The sequence below is a fragment of the Ixodes scapularis genome, unplaced genomic scaffold, assembly GCF_016920785.2.
Source record: "Ixodes scapularis isolate PalLabHiFi unplaced genomic scaffold, ASM1692078v2 ptg000827l_1___fragment_3__unscaffolded, whole genome shotgun sequence".
In the NCBI taxonomy this organism is placed as follows: Eukaryota; Metazoa; Arthropoda; class Arachnida; order Ixodida; family Ixodidae; genus Ixodes; species Ixodes scapularis.
This window is the reverse complement of record NW_024610047.1, coordinates 171634-192050: the sequence shown is the minus strand read 5'-3', so window position 1 is coordinate 192050 and position 20417 is coordinate 171634. Positions and strand designations below refer to the sequence as shown.

At 51.2% G+C, this 20417-nt stretch overlaps 3 protein-coding genes across 3 annotated transcripts; 1 reads left to right on the top strand and 2 right to left on the bottom strand.

The window, feature by feature from the left end:
* Positions 1–6418: 6418 nt before the first annotated feature.
* LOC120841289 (baculoviral IAP repeat-containing protein 7-B-like) lies at positions 6419–7414 on the bottom strand. The gene has a single exon (XM_040212153.1). The coding sequence runs from the start codon at positions 7412–7414 to the stop codon at positions 6419–6421; it is 996 nt and encodes a 331-aa protein (XP_040068087.1).
* A 4-nt stretch (positions 7415–7418) lies between these two features.
* Positions 7419–8492, bottom strand: LOC120841288 (E3 ubiquitin-protein ligase XIAP-like). The gene has a single exon (XM_040212152.1). The coding sequence runs from the start codon at positions 8490–8492 to the stop codon at positions 7419–7421; it is 1074 nt and encodes a 357-aa protein (XP_040068086.1).
* A 506-nt stretch (positions 8493–8998) lies between these two features.
* LOC120841287 lies at positions 8999–10675 on the top strand. Its single transcript, XM_042287988.1, has 2 exons — positions 8999–9259; positions 9395–10675. Exons 1-2 carry the CDS (start codon positions 8999–9001, stop codon positions 10673–10675), a joined length of 1542 nt encoding a protein of 513 aa, XP_042143922.1.
* Positions 10676–20417: the final 9742 nt, after the last annotated feature.

The following is a 20417-nucleotide window of genomic DNA, read 5'->3' as shown; positions in this document are numbered from 1 at the left end:
TGCGACGGCGCAGGTCAGTCGGCACATATTTTTTTATTATCCGACTAGCTCGGCTTTTGATATGCAGATTTAGTGAATGACATATCACCTGGTTTTCTGATGCTTTCCCGAGTTTCTGTTTCAAAATACCACCTCCCAACAAAAATTAAAAAGAAAAATTGGGTTCGATTTTTGGTCTGGTTATGCAAAACTAAGAGATTGATTCCTCTACGACTTTTTGAAGAGCTGGTTATCTTAGCTCGCGTCTCCAGTTTAGCATTGTCCTGACTTCGATGTATTCTGGTTTGTGTCAGATACCTTACTTGAACCGCAATAAACTCACTTACTTTGTTATTATTGGCGAATCTCACTTCGAGTGATCCATTCGACGGAGAGTGCAGTAGCACTTCCCATGATCATAAAAATCATTAAAGCAAAAGCGAAAAAAGTGTCGAAAGCACGAGCCAGGTTTTTTTTTTTTTTTAATGCACGGTGTTCTTTACCTTCCGATTGGCTCATACTCGAGTATATTTTTTATTATTTTTCTACCTTTCGGGGTCTGCATAAAATCAATGCCGGCTCAGACTCAAGTAAATAGCGTACCGAAACAAAATCGATTTCATAGTACGGCTGTAACCGTAACAAAGCTGCCAGTTTTTCGGTTTGAGTTCCTACTTTTCAGCTTCTGTTGCATTTTGCTGCAATCAAAAGATGGCTGGGAACAAGTCAAAATAACAACCAACTCACCACTGAACACTTCTTCTGAAGTTCTACAGCTTTACGCAGCAGCTCCAATTCCCGTTGTGGGCTTCCACTGCAATCTGAATCATGCTTAGAAAACACTGGGCTGGTTCCACCTGTAGATGGTAATCCTGAAGATCCTGCAGTTGAGGCAGCTGAACATGTTGATCGCTCCCACCACCTGCAAACAAGTATGCACAATCAAATACATATCTGCTAATTTTGCGCTATACACTTCCTATCAGAATACTGAGAATCGCAGGTGTCATGTCACATGTTCAATGCCATAGAAGGACGAAATGAATGCCATGGACTCCCAGTTGGGCGAAAAGGTTCCGTTTACAAGGTACACTTTAAGTGCGACATTGTCATCTTTGGTGTGTCATTAGAGCGATTTGAGAAGTGGTTTGCAGAGAAGGCCTCTAGGCCTCATAGAGGCTTCTTAGAGAGCTCTAGGCCTCTAAAAAGCACTTGTTTATGTCAAATTATTTTTAAACACCACCGCCACCCCACCGAGCACCACCCGTGAGGGCAGCTCAAACACCACCACCACCGCCACCGCCACCGCCACCGCCACCACCGGCAAAAGCGCCACCCGCGAGGGCAGCTCAAAAACCACCACCACCACCCCAAGCGCCACCCGCGAGGGCAGCTCAAACACCACCACCACCACCCATATTCTCTGATGACGAAGACGCGGAGTATCTGGTACTCGATAGTTATAGCGCCTCGTCGTCGTCTGCGTCTCCACCACCCGTTTCGTCGCCTACCCATCCCGCAGCTAGAAAGAAAAGGGACTCGGAATTGGACGACGCCTCTGATCGCGCAATGTTGTTTACAAACGAAGAATACGGAATGATGGAGTCACCGGCATCGAGCGCTATAGAAACCCCCAGGTATTCCGGCGTGACGCCGTTTCACGTTCCGCAATACAATTTTGAACTGGCCGAAAGTAACGCGGACAAGGTGGAAGCCATCAGGCGACAGTTTAGAGAAATCTTGGGCCCTATGACGATCGAGACCTTAAACCATTACACGGTAGATCAGGGTTTTGCCTACAAACTCGAACGCGCCTTTGAGGAACTCGGCGCGTTGCGCCAACGCGAATTCCTCTACAAGGCGCTCGTGGCAGTTAAGCGCATGACCAGGGTGGACGTTGCCTTTCGCAACGTGATCGAGTTTATAAATTTTGTGCTGCGCCGAGACGACTACAGGGTCATGAACGTCGTGTTGAAAGACAACAAAATCGACGTCGAGTGCTACGAACGGGTCGACATCGTGGAGAAGCAAATCTGCAAGCGGCAGTGGCGAGTCGAATTTAAACAAAAAGTATGGACGAGAACCGAGCCTGGCCGAGGAACTGTCCAGAGATCGCGACTTGAACGCTCGAGCGTTGTGTGATGCGGTGATGGATTACGAGGGAGGGCCCTCGATACTACAATTATAAAAATGATGGAATCGGACTCGCAGAAAAAAATATTGAGGAAATTCATCGAGGACTTTGTGATTGGTGAAGACATTTGGGAACACACTGCCGTCGTTTATAAACCATATCAACACCTGTACACGGGCGACGTGTTGCGATACTTGCGGATTCAAACGGCCATCCGAATGATCATGGACGACGAGCAAAAAAAACCTACGAGAGCCCTATGAGACGCTCTGTTTGAAAACATATCCACGTTCGTTCGTTTCGAGAGAATGAAGAATAAGCGTCGACGGACCGGCGCCCGCCGGACAAAGAAGACGGGTGAGGGATTTTATTCCCTGACAAAAGTCCCGGACATTAGTAGTCTACCGACAGACATGCGATTGGAAATTGAAAAGTCCTTTACTCCTAATCCGAAATTGAAGACTCAGCTAAATAACCTTCTTCTGAGAAAGGCGATCGTACAATACTGTAAGCAGCGTCAGTACGACATATCGCAGTACCCGACAAACGTTCTGGCCAAACGCTACAAGTTTAGAGAGATACCCCGCGACGTCCGCGAACACTTTGAAAAGGGAGTCGTCACCCACAACTCTGTCACCAAGCACCCGCTTTCGACAACGTTTCGCGAAAACGCCATCGCCGTCAAGGTCTCTTCTTACGTGAACAAACTCAAGAACAAAGAGCGTCTTCCGACGCGCGTTCCAGAAAATGTCGAGGCTCTGTTGAGAGGCATGGCTTTTAACGAGTAAATAAAAATGGTCAAATGTTCCAAGTGCGGTTTCTCGAAACGAACCGCCAGAACAAAGTGTTCGAGATGCAACAGGAACGGTCGTAGACTCGATACGAGAAAGCCGTATCGCCTCGAACATTTCACCAAGGAAGATCAAAGGCGCATTCTCGGCTCCATGCGGGTTAAACGAGGACAGAGTCCAACCTACCTGAAACTTTTATTGGAAAAACTAATTCAGGCCTTTGCTCGCAAACACCGACTGCCGGCGTCATGTCCGATCAATCGAGCCAGGCACGCGCTGATAACTCACGCGATCCTCGACAAGATTCGACCATCGAGTCAAAGAACGAGGAGGAGTCGTAGCAAGAGCGTCGCGCGGCGGAGGACTAGGAGCAGGAGCGGAAGCATCGCGCGGCGGAGGAGCAGGAGCGGAAGCGTCGCGCGGCGGAGGAGTAGGAGTAGGAGCGTTCTCTCCTCGGGTCGAAGAAGAGGAAGGAAGAGGAGTCGCAGCGTCGGCAACAGGAGGAGCCGTAGCATTTCCATCAACCGAGGCCGACTCGGTCGCAGCGTCAGTGTCGGTAGGCGAACAATGTCCGGAAACGCCAGCAGCGACTCCAAGTACATGTATCCCGTGTAATAAAAAAATGTATCAAGTGCGCGTGGATTATTCTTTCGACCAACTCCCGCCGAGCCTGCTCAGGTTTCTCACGAGCGCTCACGAGGGGTTGCGGTTGGACAAGAACCGTCTCATAAAGCGTGCCAACGACGTGATCAGAGACTTTCAGGTCTTTAAGATGCACAAGCGCAGCGCCCCAATTTTCGTCAATCAATTTCCAGTTCACGTGTTGAATGACATGTACTCGATAGTGCCCGTGCGTAACAAGAAGGGCGACGTCATGTGCGGAAGGGAGTACGCCGAAACGGCCAAGGCTATTCGATCTAACTCGTTCTATCCCGTGTTTAAAGCGAGAAGCGACGGCGCAGCCCTGTTGGAAACCAAAGTCGGTAGGACCACCGGAGATAATCATTCGCCCTACGTTTCGGGAGTCTTGGTGGACGTAAACATTGACAAGATATCTAGCAAGTTTCACGACGTGGTCACCAGCCGCTCGATCAAGGTGGGGCAGTGGATCGACGTGATTCGCGACCCACCGCCGTCCTTTCTGGAAACCATAGTCGTGGCCTACGAGATGGTCGAGCTAGGCGAGTTGTATAGGACAATAAACGGCGACTTTACAAACTTGCCCACGCACGACACGTATTATTCCGACAACATCGTGCACCGAGAGTCTGGTGCAAAGTTTCGTCCAAACGCGCGCGACAACGTGCGAAAGGAATTCAAGTATCGCGTTTCCAATCGCCCCAACTACAGGATCGTGGACGACTCGGAAAAGAGACCGCTGGGTCCGTCCACGGATAGCTTCTTCCATTCGACCGGCGGAGGCCGCTACAAATCGACTCTGCGTACCAGACGGACGGTGTACGAGACAAATAATAATAATAATAATAATGAGCCCAAGTTTCACGGAAATTCGGACGACGACTACGCTGAGCGCAACGTGGATAGCGACGACGACGCTGAAGACGGTGACGACGGTGACGACGACGTCAGTGACGAGATCAGGCGCTACAAGTACAAGAGATACTACACCGAAAGCGATCACATTATGCGAGCTTTGCGCAACGTCTAGTACGTGTCTTTTTTGAAATAAACAAACAATCATTCGAGAGGCTTTATTTTTCTACATACACAAAACGTACGTATATATACGCGCGCCTGCCGAAGCGCGTCGACAAACGTAGAACATGACCGGAGTAGCATCCAGCGTGTCCAAAGTGTTTCACGAGGCCACCAAGTTTGATCAATCGCGAACCTTCGACTGGAGCAGAGTAGTGGCCAACGTTTATTCGGAAGACTCAAATGAGGAAGAGTTTGAACGAGAGAGGGTCGTCCTGTTCTCCGAAATTTGTAAACTTTCTCATGTGTCCGCGAACGCTCTGACCGTTTTGGACCTTGTCGACTATCCGACCTTGGAGGACGCACAATTGTTGTACATTGTTTGTACGTATACGCACCTCAAGACCATACTCCTGAGGAACGCCCCCCTATTGTCAAACTCTGCTCTACAATACTTGGCGACCTACGCTCAATCTCTCGAACATCTTCAAATCAGCAACAACGGTGGCCGTATCATTAACGAGGGATTGATTCATCTGGCTCCTTTGCGTCGACTCAAGAGTTTGTGTCTGACTGGAGTAAGAAACGCCAGTCGAGCTGTCCTTCGAGTGATATTGCAGAACAACGAATCTATATACGCTATCTTGGTGATAACGACGGAACTCTTCGCCTCTAAAGATAACGTGACGCACTTTGTCTTTTGCGCTTCGAATCAGTTGAGTCAGGAAATGTACGATTTTGTTTTTTGTAGCGAAACGTTATCTCCGTTTTCAGATAGCGAGTGAGGGTATATATATATATATGTACTCGCACGTACTACGCTTACAGCAAAGCTAACCCTACCCTCTCCCCCGACATCACGACACGACACGACTACTACCCTATAACCCAAAGCGACAATGGCTCGACTAGACAGGTCCCCATCTCTCCCGCTGGCCGACACCTGCGTACAAGTGTTCGCTCAGTCCAGAGTGTCAAGCGCGGTGGATTGGAAAACAGTGGTGCTTAGTATATACCACGAAGAAGAGGGCTACGCTTGGGACAACGTGGAAGGGCAAATTCACTGTGCGTATACCGAAATATCAATATTAAGAAGCTTTCCTACGCACATCACATTCTTGGAGTTGGTGCACTATCCAATGCTGCGAGACCGCCACGTCAGTGATTTGGTTCGTTTCTACCCGAACATCAAGACTTTGCTCCTACGTCACGCACCCGGCTTGACCAACGACTCTGTAAAGTGCTTAGCGGACGGTCTACCTAATTTGACTCACTTGCAGATTGATCGTGCCTAGACCTAGACGACGAAGCCTTGATGTATCTCGCAGAAAAGAGGATCATCGATGTTGGCATACGGAGCCTCTGCATGACCGGACTCGGATTTATACGCAGAGAAACGCTTCACCAATTTCTCAACGTGCATCGAAGACTGACTACTCACCGCTAGAGACGTCCCCAACAAGGACGTCTACCTTGGTGAATACACTTTGTGTATTTCTAGCACAGTGTCTCCGTCACTAAGAAACATTGCGCCAACCGACCTAGACGTTATCGAAGGTGTGGACGGTGTTGTGGGTGACATCGAGTACCAAGACCTCGACAGTGACGACGGTGACGGTGACGACGGCTACAGTGACGACTACGACAGTGACGCCGACGAATATCTCGAATCGGACGACGACAGAATGCTGGGTCCGATCGTCCTAAACACCTTCAACTACGACGAAGGAGAAGACTCAATGGGCGAAGAAGACGACTGAGTTATGCTTGAAAATAAATATTTCGCGTGCTTATATTTTTGAGTCACGAATCGTTCTTTTGCATGCACACTACACTAGTGCCAGTACAAATAGTTTATTTAATGAATTCGATACATTCCACTCACTGCAGATTTACAAAGGCAACACACAGATTGCTCTCTCGAATTGTAAATCATTGGAAATAGACAATTTAAACATAAGGCGGCGTGGGCACAGGGCAAAGTAACTATACACACCGGACAGTTCATGCAGACGACGCAAATCGTCGTGGACGGATCGGACCGCTTCATGGAGATGCTCGTCTTGTCGATGCGCGTGAGATACGGACGTCCTACGCTCAGCGCCGAAAAAGAATCGCTGTTTTCGAGAAAGGACTTTAGCTTGTTCGGACAGGAAAGATCAAACTTGGAAGTGGCCAATGCTGTTATAAAGTCTAGGCTGTATTTGTTTGAGACAAACTCAATGTCCTTGGTATATTCTAGCAACCAAAATAAATCGCTATTTCTATACACGTCGGACACCTCCTTGATGTAGGTTACGCTCGCGCACAATCGAAGATAGGGGCAGCGAGGGTTGTACTTGGCGTGTTCCTCGACTGGGTCGTCGTAGTCGGCTTCCCACGAAAGCAACCGAAGTCCGCAACAAAAGCATTCCACGGTCCGATCGGTCAGGTAATAAAATCCCGCAGATGCCATGTAATCCACGTCAAAGACGTCTTCTTCTTTCGGCCGAGCGTCGAAGGAGGCGAACCTCGCAGTGTAAGTCTGAAACTCGGGCCTAAAGGCAAGCGCTCGTTCGGTCACCACCGCCGAGACGTCTGGACTCAGCGTGCGTAGCGGTGCGTCACAGTCGGATTCGTGCAGTCCTTGGGGAAGTGTTTCGTCCGAGGCCACGATAGTAGAGAGTTGAGTCTTTTGCTGGCACATCGAGCAGCTGAGAATCCGCTTCTCCGGATCGTAGGCGAGTCCTGCCATGGCAAAGTCCTTGGGTGCGGGGGTACTGTTGCGCAAAGGCCACGTCGCAAAAGTTTTAAAGTCGGACATCACCTTGGCCACAGTCGGGTCGTGGTCGAACAGTCTCCAGTAGAAAGACATGTTCTTAAGCAAAGTAGACTTTAGAAATAAAGTCGATTTTGAGTCTACGGGCCTTGCAATGTTTGAATAATATGGTGCAGTCGAAACACGACACGCAGTGTCCGCACGGCAAGTAGGCAATGTTAGCCGGAGCCTTCATGCATACGATGCACCTCTTAGTTGATTCGTCTCGTGACTTTATAGCGGAATAGTGCGTATCACAGATCGTGCTATCTATCACAAAGTTACCCCACCTACCGATAGCCTTGTGATCGAACGAAGGAAGGGCGTTCACTGGCTCAAACAGAGTGTGACTGCCCAACGGAGTCGCCTTGCTGCTCCGAATGGCACTCACCATCGCCGATACGTTCAAGGGATGCGTCAGGTTGGCCGTGTACAGAGTACTCATAGTCCTGTTGCGGAACTTTGGGTCCTTGACGAGATCGTCGATCTCGGGAAAGTGAGACGCCCAGTACATCTCGCTCCTGTAAAACTTTTCGACTGCATCGTGCACGTAGTAATAGGTCTTGTTCACTCGTAGAAACACGCAATTGGGGGACCTGCGGGCGTGTAGCAGCCACGGATCGTCTTCTTCGCAGTCGTGGATCGAAAATACTTGCACCCCGCAGTAGAAACAAACGAATATGCGGGTCACTATCTGTTCGCGGGAGAGGTAGCCCTGCTCGTCGTCGTGCGAGCAGAAAAAGCCGGCCTTGGCGAACGCAGGGCCTCGAACATCGTGAAAGGTCTTGGCTCGAATCTTCTCGTCGACGTATCTCTTGTAGACCGGGTGAGAGTAGCTCGGCAAGACGGACACGACCCTTGCTACGTTCAGCCGCGGGTCCCTGTACTGCTCGAGAAACTTGCACGGCATTCGGCGGTGAAGGTCCATCGGGTGAAACGTGAGCGTCTCCCAGTCCTGTTCGGCGACTTGAAATTTGCAGTGCCGACAGTAGATGTGTTTCCGGTCAGCGCAATATTCTAGGCCGGCATAGGCAAAGTCTCGAGGCGTGGATCTGGTGCAAAGTCGCCATTCGGCGAACGTCTTGAAGCGACGCACGACTTCCTTGCTTATGGGATCCGTAACGAGGTGCGCCATAGCGACGATAATGAGAGGAGCCCTCTACTCGGTGCGCAATATATATTCTCTCCATATCTAGGTTGACCTCGACTGGGAGCGGAGTCGACCTCCCATAGGCGGTAGCAATTTTGTTTATTATAAAAATGTCTGTCGCAGAAAATTTTTTAGACCTGTTGAAAAAGGGACGATGTCAACACTCGGTGAATCACGAAGACGCCACCGATATTTTATTACCCGTATTCCGGCAGCGGGGAAATCAAAACGTGTCTTACAGGAGAGATGGCGATAAATACGTGCCCACGCTCCCGAACGACACGTCGACCTTACTCGGCTACTCGTCCAAGAAACTCATGCAGCACATTACCAAGGCGCGCACGACGCTCCTGACCAACGGAGATGTGGAACCGGTTGCAGATATGCTCTTTCGCGTTTTCGAGCTCGGTAGTAACATACTGATGACGGTCGACATGGATCAGATGGCCATCCAAACGCTCCTGAATGACAATACAGTATTTCACTGCGTAATGGGAATCGAATACGTACGAAACAGTCTCAACATACTTAGGAAAACCTCTTCCTCGTCGACCACTCAGCGCGTCATCAGGGATCTGAAGCCGTACGTGGACGCGTACGCTACTGCCATTTTGCGCCTGCTACTCCTCTACATCGAAGAGATATTTTCCCATGCGCGCGAGGCGACTCGCGGTATGGCGGTGGGCGCAAGGACGGCAGCCAAGATTACGGCGGTCATGCTAGTATCCCTGTGCAACTACGCGGCGGTGCGCGTAAAGTGCAACCCCATCTTTCAGTTTGAGAGCGCCATGGGCCACAACTGGCTCGACGTGGCCAACGGTCTCAGCCTCGTGCACAGGATCACGCAGCCACACACCGTCAACGAAAACATTGTCGGGGCCATTCGCGTAAAGTTTTCGCAAAACAACAAGCCACAGGACGTCATCAACCTCCTGGTCGAAGAGAGCAACAGGTTGTACACGAGTAACGTCGAGAACGGAGTGTACCGCTGCGACACCGACTACATGACGCTCCGGACCGTCATGCCGGCCGAGCGGGTCACGGACGACGTCAACATCATCGATCCGGCCATCTCTACGACGCTGCGTGACCACAACGAGCTCATCATGAAGAGTTCCGACACGATCCCCGTGCCGCGTACCAACCACTACGTGCTAGCCCTGCAGAAGGAGAAGGCGCCGGCCACCGAGGTGTCGGTCCTTAACATCGCCTCCATCATAGAAGAGTGCATGAGCAACGGGCGCGTGGACTCTCGCTTCGTCGAAGTGCACAAACAGTCGGACCAGGGCACGCAGGAGCTCAACAAATTTTACAGCCAGGCCTGTTGCGTCTCGCCCCGTAACCTCGGTCTGTTTCTACAGTGCCTAAACTTTGAGATGATGGACTCGGACATGTTTGGGGCCACCTTACAGTGCCTCAAGATGACCAAGGGCATACCCACTCCGCGCCAGGAAGAAATTGCCACCTACTCAAACACGGCGCTATTTCGGATGGCCACCAACCTGTTTTATCACACGCGTTTCTGCAGGAGCTACCGCGGCGAAAACACCTACCTGTACGACTCGCGCTTCTTTAACGACTTTCTACTCTGGGTCCAGTCGCCCAACTGTCTGGAACACCACATCTCGCCTAGCGTGTCGTCGTCCATCATCTCGTGGTGCACGTCCATGTCTACTGCCATGCACACTACGCGCGACGCCAACGGAGCGAAGTGCGCCATGGCGGCCATATCCACGTGCGAGGTGGACCAACGCGTACTAGCCGACTTTTTGAACATGTTCATCAAGCTCTTTATCGAGGACGAGACCGAGATTAGCGTCATCAACAAGAAATTTCTCGAGAAGGAACTACTCGAGGCTTTTGCCTCCGTGTCTAATTGCTACAACCTGTTTAGGGGGCAGTTTGTTTCGGCGACGGCCTTGCGCCTCTTCCTAGCCCGTTGTAGGTGGTCCGTGGCCGACGACGTGGAAGTCATCGTTCCGGTCGAAACAAAGTTTCTCAACAGACTGATATGCGACAGCGACGACCTGTTGTCCAACTCGATGCGAGACAAGCTCCGTAAAACCATGGAAGACGTCTCCACGATGATGGCGCCGCTACTCTCCAATCCATCCACGTCCGCGCCTCACAGCAAGGACGACGACAGCAACGCGCCCATATGCATTTGAAATAAAAAACCGCCAACGCCCCCATATACATTAACAAAAAGGTTCGGTGACTGATTTGAACGATCGAGGGAGTAAAATGTTGAAACAGGTCACGTTCGTCGATATCTTTTCGCAACAAAAAATGAGGACCCTGCGAGACTATCTCCATTGCGAACTGGACCTTTCGGTATCGATACCCTATAAAATCTGGATCGCTATCGCAAATTTCTTTATTCAAAACAACGTCCCATCGGTCGTAGAGGGAGCAGAGTGTTGTCAGAAAGACAGCTCGTCGTCCCACTATCTACTCGTCTTTTCATACAGGGACAAGGACGCCAACCGAGTGGTGGTGGACTGCATAAACTTCATCAACGTGCTGCGCGATCTCAAGGTGCACGACGTGATATGCACCAAGCACTACGTCTACCTCTACGTCCGTCACTCGTCGGCGCATCACAACGTGCATGCAATTCTACCCTTTCTCCACCACGTTCTGCAAAGCTATGTAAACGACAAGACGACCACTTTGCCACTCGATTACACTTTCGATCCCCTGGAAGAACAAGAATCCTTCTTCGACGTGATTCCAGTCACGTACCACGGCACCTACGAGGTGACCACCTCTCTACCGGCGCTCGTGGCCAAAATCAAACCCAAGGAAGACGGACAGTATGTGTCAGATCGCCTTTATTGCGAGAAGCATTGGATGTGTCTACACAATCTGGTCTTGAGGCTCGTCGACTGTTTCTACTACATCACTATACAGAAATTGCAGATATTAAAAGATGTTACAAAGTCAAACATTACGTCCACCAACGACTATGGCATTTACAAAGTGTCGTATTACAAGAAGTGACTCGCTTTCGCTTGTGTTTGTCTGCTTTGCCTAAAATAAACGCTTACGCTAGCTTGCACGCTGCTATACATCTGTGTCTCTATGTGTGTGCGTCTGTGTGTGTGTGTGTCCAAACAAACGTTCTTTTATTCACAACATGTCGTTGTAAATGGCGTCGAAACTAGGAAATCGAAGGTTGCTCAGTCGCCGCTTGTTCTTCTTATAGGCCCGTCTGATGAGGCTAGTGGTGAACGTGCGAGACCAGTCGCTGCTCTGTCTAAAGATGCACAAGACGCGTCGTAGATCCATCGTCTTGATGCAGGGACACAGACAGCGGGTCTCGTACCACTTGTAGACGGCAGCAAGGGCTTCCACGTCCGACCAATTGTCGTAGTCGTCATCAAACTCCATAGCACCCATCATGTAGAGCGCCGAAAGCGCCTTGATGGCGCTGGAAACCGCAAGGTGTTCGCCGCTAGATTCGATAACGTAAGCTCGTATGTCCACCGCAGATTCCAACGCGTCGCTGGCCTTTAGGGCCCTTATGACGCTCGCAACGTCGGCGAGACTCACGCGGCACGCCTTGTTCTGCCCCATGGTCGTGATCGGTCGCGTGACGAAAGCGTTTGTTGTCGCGTCCCTCTCTACCACGCGGTCTTCGTACACAAACTCTACGGGCTTTACGTACCACGCTAGCCGGTCCTGCTGCGTGGTGTAGAGCGCGGTGTACTGAAGCAGCTTCAGGTATTTCGTGACAATCTTCTCTACTTTCTGCCGACGCTCGTTCGCCTTGGGCCAGTCCTTGGACATTGCGGCCGCTCGCCTCCGCGTAGTGGACCCTTCCATAGGTGCCGCGGCATCGACCGCCGCCAGTAAAATGTCAAAGAAGCTAGTCTCCTTCGTTGCGGCGTTCATCATTGCGCGAAACAGGTCCACCTTCTTGCCGTCCACCTTTTTAGATGAGCTTATCATAAACGGGAGCATCTCGTAGCCGCCGTACAGCAAGATTGGCACCACAAACGACAGCGGGTGAAGATCGGAACTACTGACGCGTACAGCGCGAGTAAAGAAATCGTCCTTGATGTGGTAGTAACCCGCCTGACGACTGGGAAGAGACTTGTCCAGCAGAGACACGGCGTGTTGCACGCCGCCAAACTCGAACCTGTGTTCGTCCTGTCGCTTCTTACTCTCGCTGTACTGGCGGGCCGAATACACGTAGACGTCTCGCGAGGGTATCTTTTCCACGACCGCAGCTACCCCGAGGAGAATGTCCGAATCGTCGGTGACAACGACGGACACGTCCCAGCGCTCGTCGTTTGGCGGCGGACACATTAAAGAGTCCACGACCTTGACGTCGCCTTCCCCCACGTAGAACGGCGGCAGGATCGTAAAGGACGAGAGTTGGTACGCTGCAGCCGACTCGTTCGAGTAGCCGTCAATCACCTCTTTGGCGTAGAGTGGGTTCTCGAGAAGCGTGGCATATTCCCTGACGTGCTGCATCACGTCCGAGGCCGCGGTCAATCGGCAGATTGTGGCCATGGCGTCTTTGCCGTAGCGTGCCAAGTTTTTGAGCCTTCCGTTCAGGACAGACTGCAGTCTCGAATTTTCGATGGTCCGAACTCGCTTGGTGTCCTCGCCAGACGAGTTTTTGATGACGTTGGCCAGCTCTCTACTGCGACGCTTGTACTGCTCGGGCCACTTTACCGTCGGCGACATTCCGTCAAACACCACCACCACGTCAACTTCCACACGCCTGTTTAGGGACAGCCCCTTGACGACCCTCTTGACCGTCCTAGATATGCAATGAAACACCGTCGTGAAGAAGGCGTCGTATCGGATGCAGCGTTCGCCCGGTCTCGCCTCGTACTCCTTGTCCCAGTCCAAATCTCGAAGAACAAACGCGTCGTCTTCGATATAGTCTTCGACGTAATCGCCAACCAGATCTCCGTTGGTCTCGCCAACGTAGTGTTTGATAATCTCGAGGTTCAAGGCTTCCCACGCTCGCTCTCGTTCCTCTCGGTCGGCGATCGCTCGTGCGGCATCGATCTTGTCCGCAAACGTCTTGAGATGGTGGTCCGTCAGCGAGTGCTTGCAGTGGTGTAGAAAAATGTTACCGTCGGCGACGACTTGAATGCGCGCCGACTCTCCGATCACGAACGAGGACGTCACGCTCTCATAGTCGAAGTGACGCGCAGACGGCGTAGGCGAAAAATACGTCCGCAAAACGAGGTTCGTGGCCGTCTCGACGTTACTGCCGGGGTCGTCCAAGAGCTGTAACTGAGACTCGAGTAACGGTGCCAGTTCCTCCTCGACGGCGCGGTTGCAAACTGCGTTGAGTGTATTCCAAAGATTTCGGATACCCATGGTGTCAATACGTTTATTGTGTGTGTAGAAGGGCGACGCTTAAGTACTCTCATCACACAAGGTCACGCCAAATAATGGAGGTTGTGTTTTTTTTTATTGGACGAGAAAGTGATACAGTATGCGTAATCCCTCTACCTGGGTGAAGGGCATCGGGTGACCTCCACTCGAGTGGGTAAAGTAACGCCCGCTCCCCTTGTTTAGATAGAGAAAGGGCTCTTGTAAAATGAACTTGAGGGGACAGAAGCGCTTGTTTGTTTCGGGATCGAGATGAGTGGAGAGCACAATCGAGTTGTCAAAGCCAGGTAGTTCGAGGGTGCTGCCTGTGGGTACGTGCGTGTATGCCGTTTTGCTCGGCACAAAGCTGACGATCGGCTCGTTGGTTATGTTGTTGATCAGAGACGGAATCGCGGCAAGACCCCTGTTTATTCTCTCTTCCCAGTCGCTGTGTTGGAAGAGGACGTTGTCCACGGTGCGCAGCACGTCTAGTAGCCGAATCTTTTTCGTTGCCGTCATGGCGTTGGCAATCACGCTCGGAATTCCTATCGTCTCGCACAGTCGGGGTAGTATGGTCTTGACGGTCGACTCGACGCTCTCGACAATTTTCTCCACCACGTCCTCTTGCAGGCCGGAAGCCTTGAGGCAACCCACGCCGCCACTCGCGATGCCGCCGCCGCGCTTCTTTCTCACGGTTCCGTCCAGGTAGACCATGACGGACGACGTCTTGACGTTGTTGATGTCGTTGACCACGTCGGAGATGGTGGGTTGCCGCACGCCCAGAAGGACCTCCCTCTTCTTTAGCGAACGGAGCTCGGCCGTGGCCACGCCGCGCGGAACGTAGAGGCACGAGTCGTAGGCAAACTTGTACGCGTTGCGGATGGCGGCGGCCGTAAACAGGTAGTCTCCGTTGTAGGCAGAACTAAATAACTCCAGGTTGTACATGGCGCGCACGCCCAGGGCTACGGGCTCTTCGCCGACGCCACCCGTTCCGCCAAAGGGCAGATTCGTGACTGTGCTTGCCAGCATTGTTATTGCGTCTGCATTCAACCAGCCCGCCTGATAGGTCTGACTCGAAAAGATTGTCTTCTCGTCGCTCCAGTCGCCTTCCACGTAATCGTTGTACGCCGGAACGTTTTTGAGAAACACGTAGGACCAGAACATGGGGTAGCGTTCCACGAGCTTGGGGTGATTCCTAACCAAATACGTGACGTGATCGTACGGATCAATCACCGATTTGTACTGGTCGTATAGGACGCGCCCGACAAAAGCCAAGTCTGCGCTTTCGTTGGTGTAGGCCGCCCTGCGTGGAATGAGGATCTCGATGGGCAGTACGGATCTCTGGTCCGAGACGCAGACGCGGACGTTATCGACGCTAAGGATCCAGGGAAAGGTTCTGCCCAAAACCTCGTAAACGTGTTTTCTAAAGAGACGTTCGCTACCGGCTCGATGGTCGCTCGCGGAAGTCACCGCGTTCCGGAGAGTGAGACTGTCGTAAATGTCGGATCGCTTGTTCTTGTCGGTGTTTTTCCAGAAATATGCCAGCATCATGTCGTAGACTATGGTCGCATTAGATGCTACGTTTCTTTGGTCGGGTGTCGTCAGTGGGACGGTGTCTAGTCTGTGGTTCGTACTAGTACTACTACTAGTAGTAGCAGTAGTAGTACTAGTAGTTGCAGTAGTAGTAATAGTGGTCATGGGAGCCGTAGTTGTATGCACAGTCGTATTGAAAGGGGGAGTTGCGGCCGTGGTGGTGCTGTGGGGATTGTTGTAATTGTCGATTCGCGAAGAAGGCAGGAATGCACTCCTAAACATGTCCATTTTTATTTATAGAACGTTCTCGTACAAGTCGTCCGAAAAGTCGCTGTCGTTATTAATGCTGTTTACGAGCTTGTCCCGTTTACTCAATTCCTTTTTCGGTTTCCGTTTTCTTCTTTGGGCAAACAGGACGCGGCACATTGTGAGCGAAAGAACCAGAACGCTAAATGCTAGCAGTATCATAGCCCACAGAAAATAGACTCCGTTTATTTCCGAAGCCTTGAGTATAGTAATTTTAAAGGTCATCTCTTCTTCAAACAAAAAAGTATATGGATTGCGATAAGGAATACGTGTCTTGCGTCAACGACGGAGACTGCTCGACTCTATGCACGGGGCAGGCAATATGCGGCAATTACGGAAAAGGAATCAGACGATGCGTACGCAGAGAACATTACGAAACGTACAAGCGGCGCTCGCACGACGATAACATGATTGTCGTGTTTGCAATGAACAGAAATTTGGGTTATTTAGAACCGCGAAACGTACCGGTGGACATGGTAAAGTACGCGCCCGACGCGAGAAGAAGCCCCCACGACGTCGCGTCCAACCGAAGATTGGCGTCGGAAAGCGACGAGCGAGACTCGGTGTGGCTACATATTTACGGACCGACGACGGCGGACGTGACTCCTTACGAGTACAGAGCCAGGCTTCCGAGGCGCCTGCTCAACGGGTTGTTAAAGTGCTCGCTCAACTTTCCAAACTTTGACGTCAAATAAAGACGCCCTTGTTGTATAGCATTCGAAACAGGTCCATGGAAGTGTAGACGACGCGCTGACCGCCATTCCAGACGACGTCGTAGACTTCCTCCTCGCAGCCGAGAGCTCGCATAAGGCGAGCTCTCGTGCGTAGGGACGTACGCGTCGGCTGTCTTGTCCCGCTTCGAGTGCACGACTTCCAGTTCGCCCGGCGAAAGTAGGACGGTCGTTCCGCGGTTGTCCGGACTGTAATCGTCACTCATCAGGTATAAACTATTATTTAGAGAGTTCCACCGCATACCCACGTTATCCCAAAAAACGCACTGGTTTTCTTTCGAATATATGTACACAAATACGGGTAGTCCTTTAAATTTCCTCTTCAGTATATTATACGCGGCAGGCAGAGAAGCCAGCAGCCCTACGACATACTCCATAATTGGTTTTTAATTTATATAAAAACATGCCGGTGCGAACGCTTTGCGATGTGGAAGACAAGCGCGTCTCCGGGTTGGACAAAATACTCGACTACATAACGTGCAACGTTGACGGAAGATTTGGCGCTTCGGCTCTCTTTAGCACCGAATGTCTCCAGTTTCTGATTAACGTGCCCATCGCCACAAAATTCGACGGAGATAAGCCCCTCAGTGCCAAGGAGCTCGCGGACTTTATGAGGCTAAACAAGTCCAAACTAGAGGTCTACGAAAACGTCGTCAAGAAGTGCGGACTGGACTCGGTGTATCACTGCGAAACGGAATCGGGCGAAGGCATTCTCCGCATCGCGCTCATGAACGACAACTCGTCGCACAGACTCAAACGCATCGCCGCCAAGATCAACGGAGAAGTCGGCGGCATGGGGCGTGTCGTGTCGCTTCACACGCGAAAGGACACGCAGCCGCTCGCCAAAGTCGAGGCGCTCGTACACATCGCGCAAAAGGCGTGCGCCGAGCATCCCGACCTCAAGTACGTATCCTACATGCAGCAGATTGTGGTGACGGTAGAGCTCAAAGACGTTGCCGTCAAGTACGTCCCTTTCCCAGAACTCTGTCACGTGCTGAAAAAGAACACCGACTATATAAAGGAGCACATTAGCGTGTTTGAGCACTTCTCCTTCCTAAAGGCGGCTGTCATTCCGCTAGATCACCTCCTGACTCAGGGCGTGCGCGGAGTCCACGTGGTGCGTGTATGTCTTCTAATGGAATCAGGACTCGTCGACAAAATATCTGCCGTGGTGGAAAAGATCTAAATAATGTGCGACCTTCGGTCGATCCAACTGACCGATGTCGGCGGTCGAGAATACGTCTGGAAGGTGGAAAAGTGCGCGGACGTAGTTTTGAAGACTGTCGACGACGATTCCCAAGAAGATAGCACCGTGACCATGTGCAAGGAGGTGGTCGAGATACGGCTGGGGCGCGACGAGGAACCTATAGAGTTCACCGAGCCCAGGACGGTCAAGGTCGTCTTCCCCATACCACTCAAGGGATCTTCGGTCGTCGGCGCTCACGACAGCACCTACGTCCTCTTGGCCGTTAAGTCGGCCTCCTCCACCGGAAACCCTCTGTGGTGGACTCGCTACGCCTGTCACCAAACATCGCTCTACGTTCCGGATCCCATTGCCCGATCGAGCAACGGTAGAGGACGTTACGCGGCACGAGCTCATTTCATTTTGAGAATAATAAACACGAGAATATTTTTACAATAGTATCAAGCTCAGCCCCTCCCACCTGTGAAGCGTCGCCGGCGGCCTGACGTGTCGATACTATTCAATCGAGCCCATGGTACCCGGACGATTGGTGTTTGTGGGAATAAAGACACAGTTTCTGGTTTGCGCGTGTTTTTTTTATTTTACTAGTGAATCACCGCACGGTCGTAGTTGCGCACACTCTCGATATAATATTTCGGAGTGTCGGCGTGTCTCACGACTAGTTTCCGCAGGGTCGTTCACGTACGCTCCCGGTTGAGCTGGGTTCCGAGCTCGGCCACGAAAAAAAAAAGGCAGTGTCCACCACTTCCAAAAATCCCCCTGTAGTCCTGTTCGTACTTTGGAATCGTGGACGGGAACGGCGGGGCCAACACGTCGCAGTATTGGCTTCATTCGACGTGGTGGGTTCCTAGGTTACCCCCCGCCTTAGGTAACGCTTCCATAAGTCTGCTGTTCGGAAAGCTAGAGACGAATGCACCTTTTCCCAGAGCGTTGACATTAAGATGTGCTAAGGTCAATATAAGACTTAGTATGAAGCAAAAATTGCGCTGCGTAGGTGTTTGCCCCTTTCGAAGAGCGTTCTACCGCGCCTATTGTTACGCGTTGGAAACGACTTTATGCATTTTTAATTTTAAAGCGAATGTTTTACCTCCCGCCTTAGGTAACGCCTCCAGAAGTCTGTTGTTCGGAGAGCTAGAGACGAATGCACCTGGTCCCAGAGCGTTGACATTAAGATGTGCTAAGGTCGATATAAGACTTAGTATGAAGCAAAAATTGCGCTGCGCAGGTGTTTGCCCCTTTCGAAGAGCGTTCTACCGCGCCTATTGTTACGCGTTGGAAACGACTTTATGCATTTTTAATTTTAAAGCGAATGTTTTACCTCCCGCCTTAGGTAACGCCTCCAGAAGTCTAGTTGTTCGGAGAGCTAGAGACGAATGCACCTGGTCCCAGAGCGTTGACATTGAGATGTGCTAAGGTCGATATAAGACTTAGTATAAAGCAAAAATTGCGCTGCGCAGGTGTTTCCCCATTTCGAAAAGCGTTTTACCGCGCTTATTGTTACGCGTTGGGAACAACTTTACTGCCTTCCGAAAAGACGAACGAATGCGCCCGTTTCCACCCGGGCGATTGGTTTTTTGTGGGAATAAAGACACAGTTTCTGGTTTGCGAGTGTTTTCTTTTTATTTTCCTAGTAAATCACCGCACGGTCGTAGTTGCGTACCCTCTCGATATAATATTTTGGAGTGCCGGCGTGTCTCACGACTAGTTTCCTCAGGGTCGTCCATGGACGCTCCCGGTTGAGCTGGCTTCTCAACTCGGCCACGAAAACGTCAGTGTCCACCACTTCCAAAAACCCCCTGTAGTCCAGTTCGTAAATGGGGATCGTGGACGGGGGCGGCGGGGCCAACACGTCGCAGTCTTCGCTCCACTCGACGTGGTGGTTTCCCACGTAGCTGGTGATGACGCTGTGTAAAAAACAGAGTATTCTCCGCAGCCCGACAGCATCCGTCCGTTTCGACGGCACGATCCGCACAAATATCAAGAGATAGTACTTTGTCACCGCCAACTCAAAGACATTCAGATAATGGCACGCATTTATGATATTAATCACGTCGACTATGCGTTGATCCACCGGGTCGACGGTTGGGTTCGCGAAGGCGACCACAAAGTTCTTGATAAAACAGTTGTCATTGCCGGAGACAATGTGCCCGCACTCTATAAAATATTGGAGGACGTACTTCGTGGCGGCGCCGAGATGTTTTGGCACATCCACGTAGGGTTTAAAAAAATCGTCATACGAGAACATCTTCTGAAGATTCTCGTAGTTGGAGGCCCACTGGTCGGCGGTGGAAATTTTCTTCAGGATGGACATGGTGCTACTCTCGGGCTGGCTCGAAGCGATGTGGGGGGAGAGGGTAGGGTTAACTTTGCTGTAAGTACAAGCAGTCGCGTCGGAGAAGCCCACGTGTTATCAGCCGACGAATGAGAGCCGCTCACGTAATATCACACCATGCGTGGACGGTGTAGGGGGGGAGGCGAGGGTAGATGAGTAGAGTATTTCGCGATTCTATTTTTTTTCGTAGACGGCGGTAGTCTTCTGTCAAGGTTATCTCGGCACTATGTAAAAGTCATATCGGTCCCAACCGAGGTATGTGACGTAACAATAGTACTTGTTCGTGTCGACGCCGTTGCAAATGACGGCGTTTCTCAAATTCATCCACTTGCGCTCGCCACACGAAGATGATAATTTTTCAAAATCCTGTTGCTTGTAGACGCCCTTCTACTTTAGACCCTCCACGTACTTTATCGTCTTTGTTACGCGGTCTTCTTTGGACACGTCTTAATAATCGTACCAAA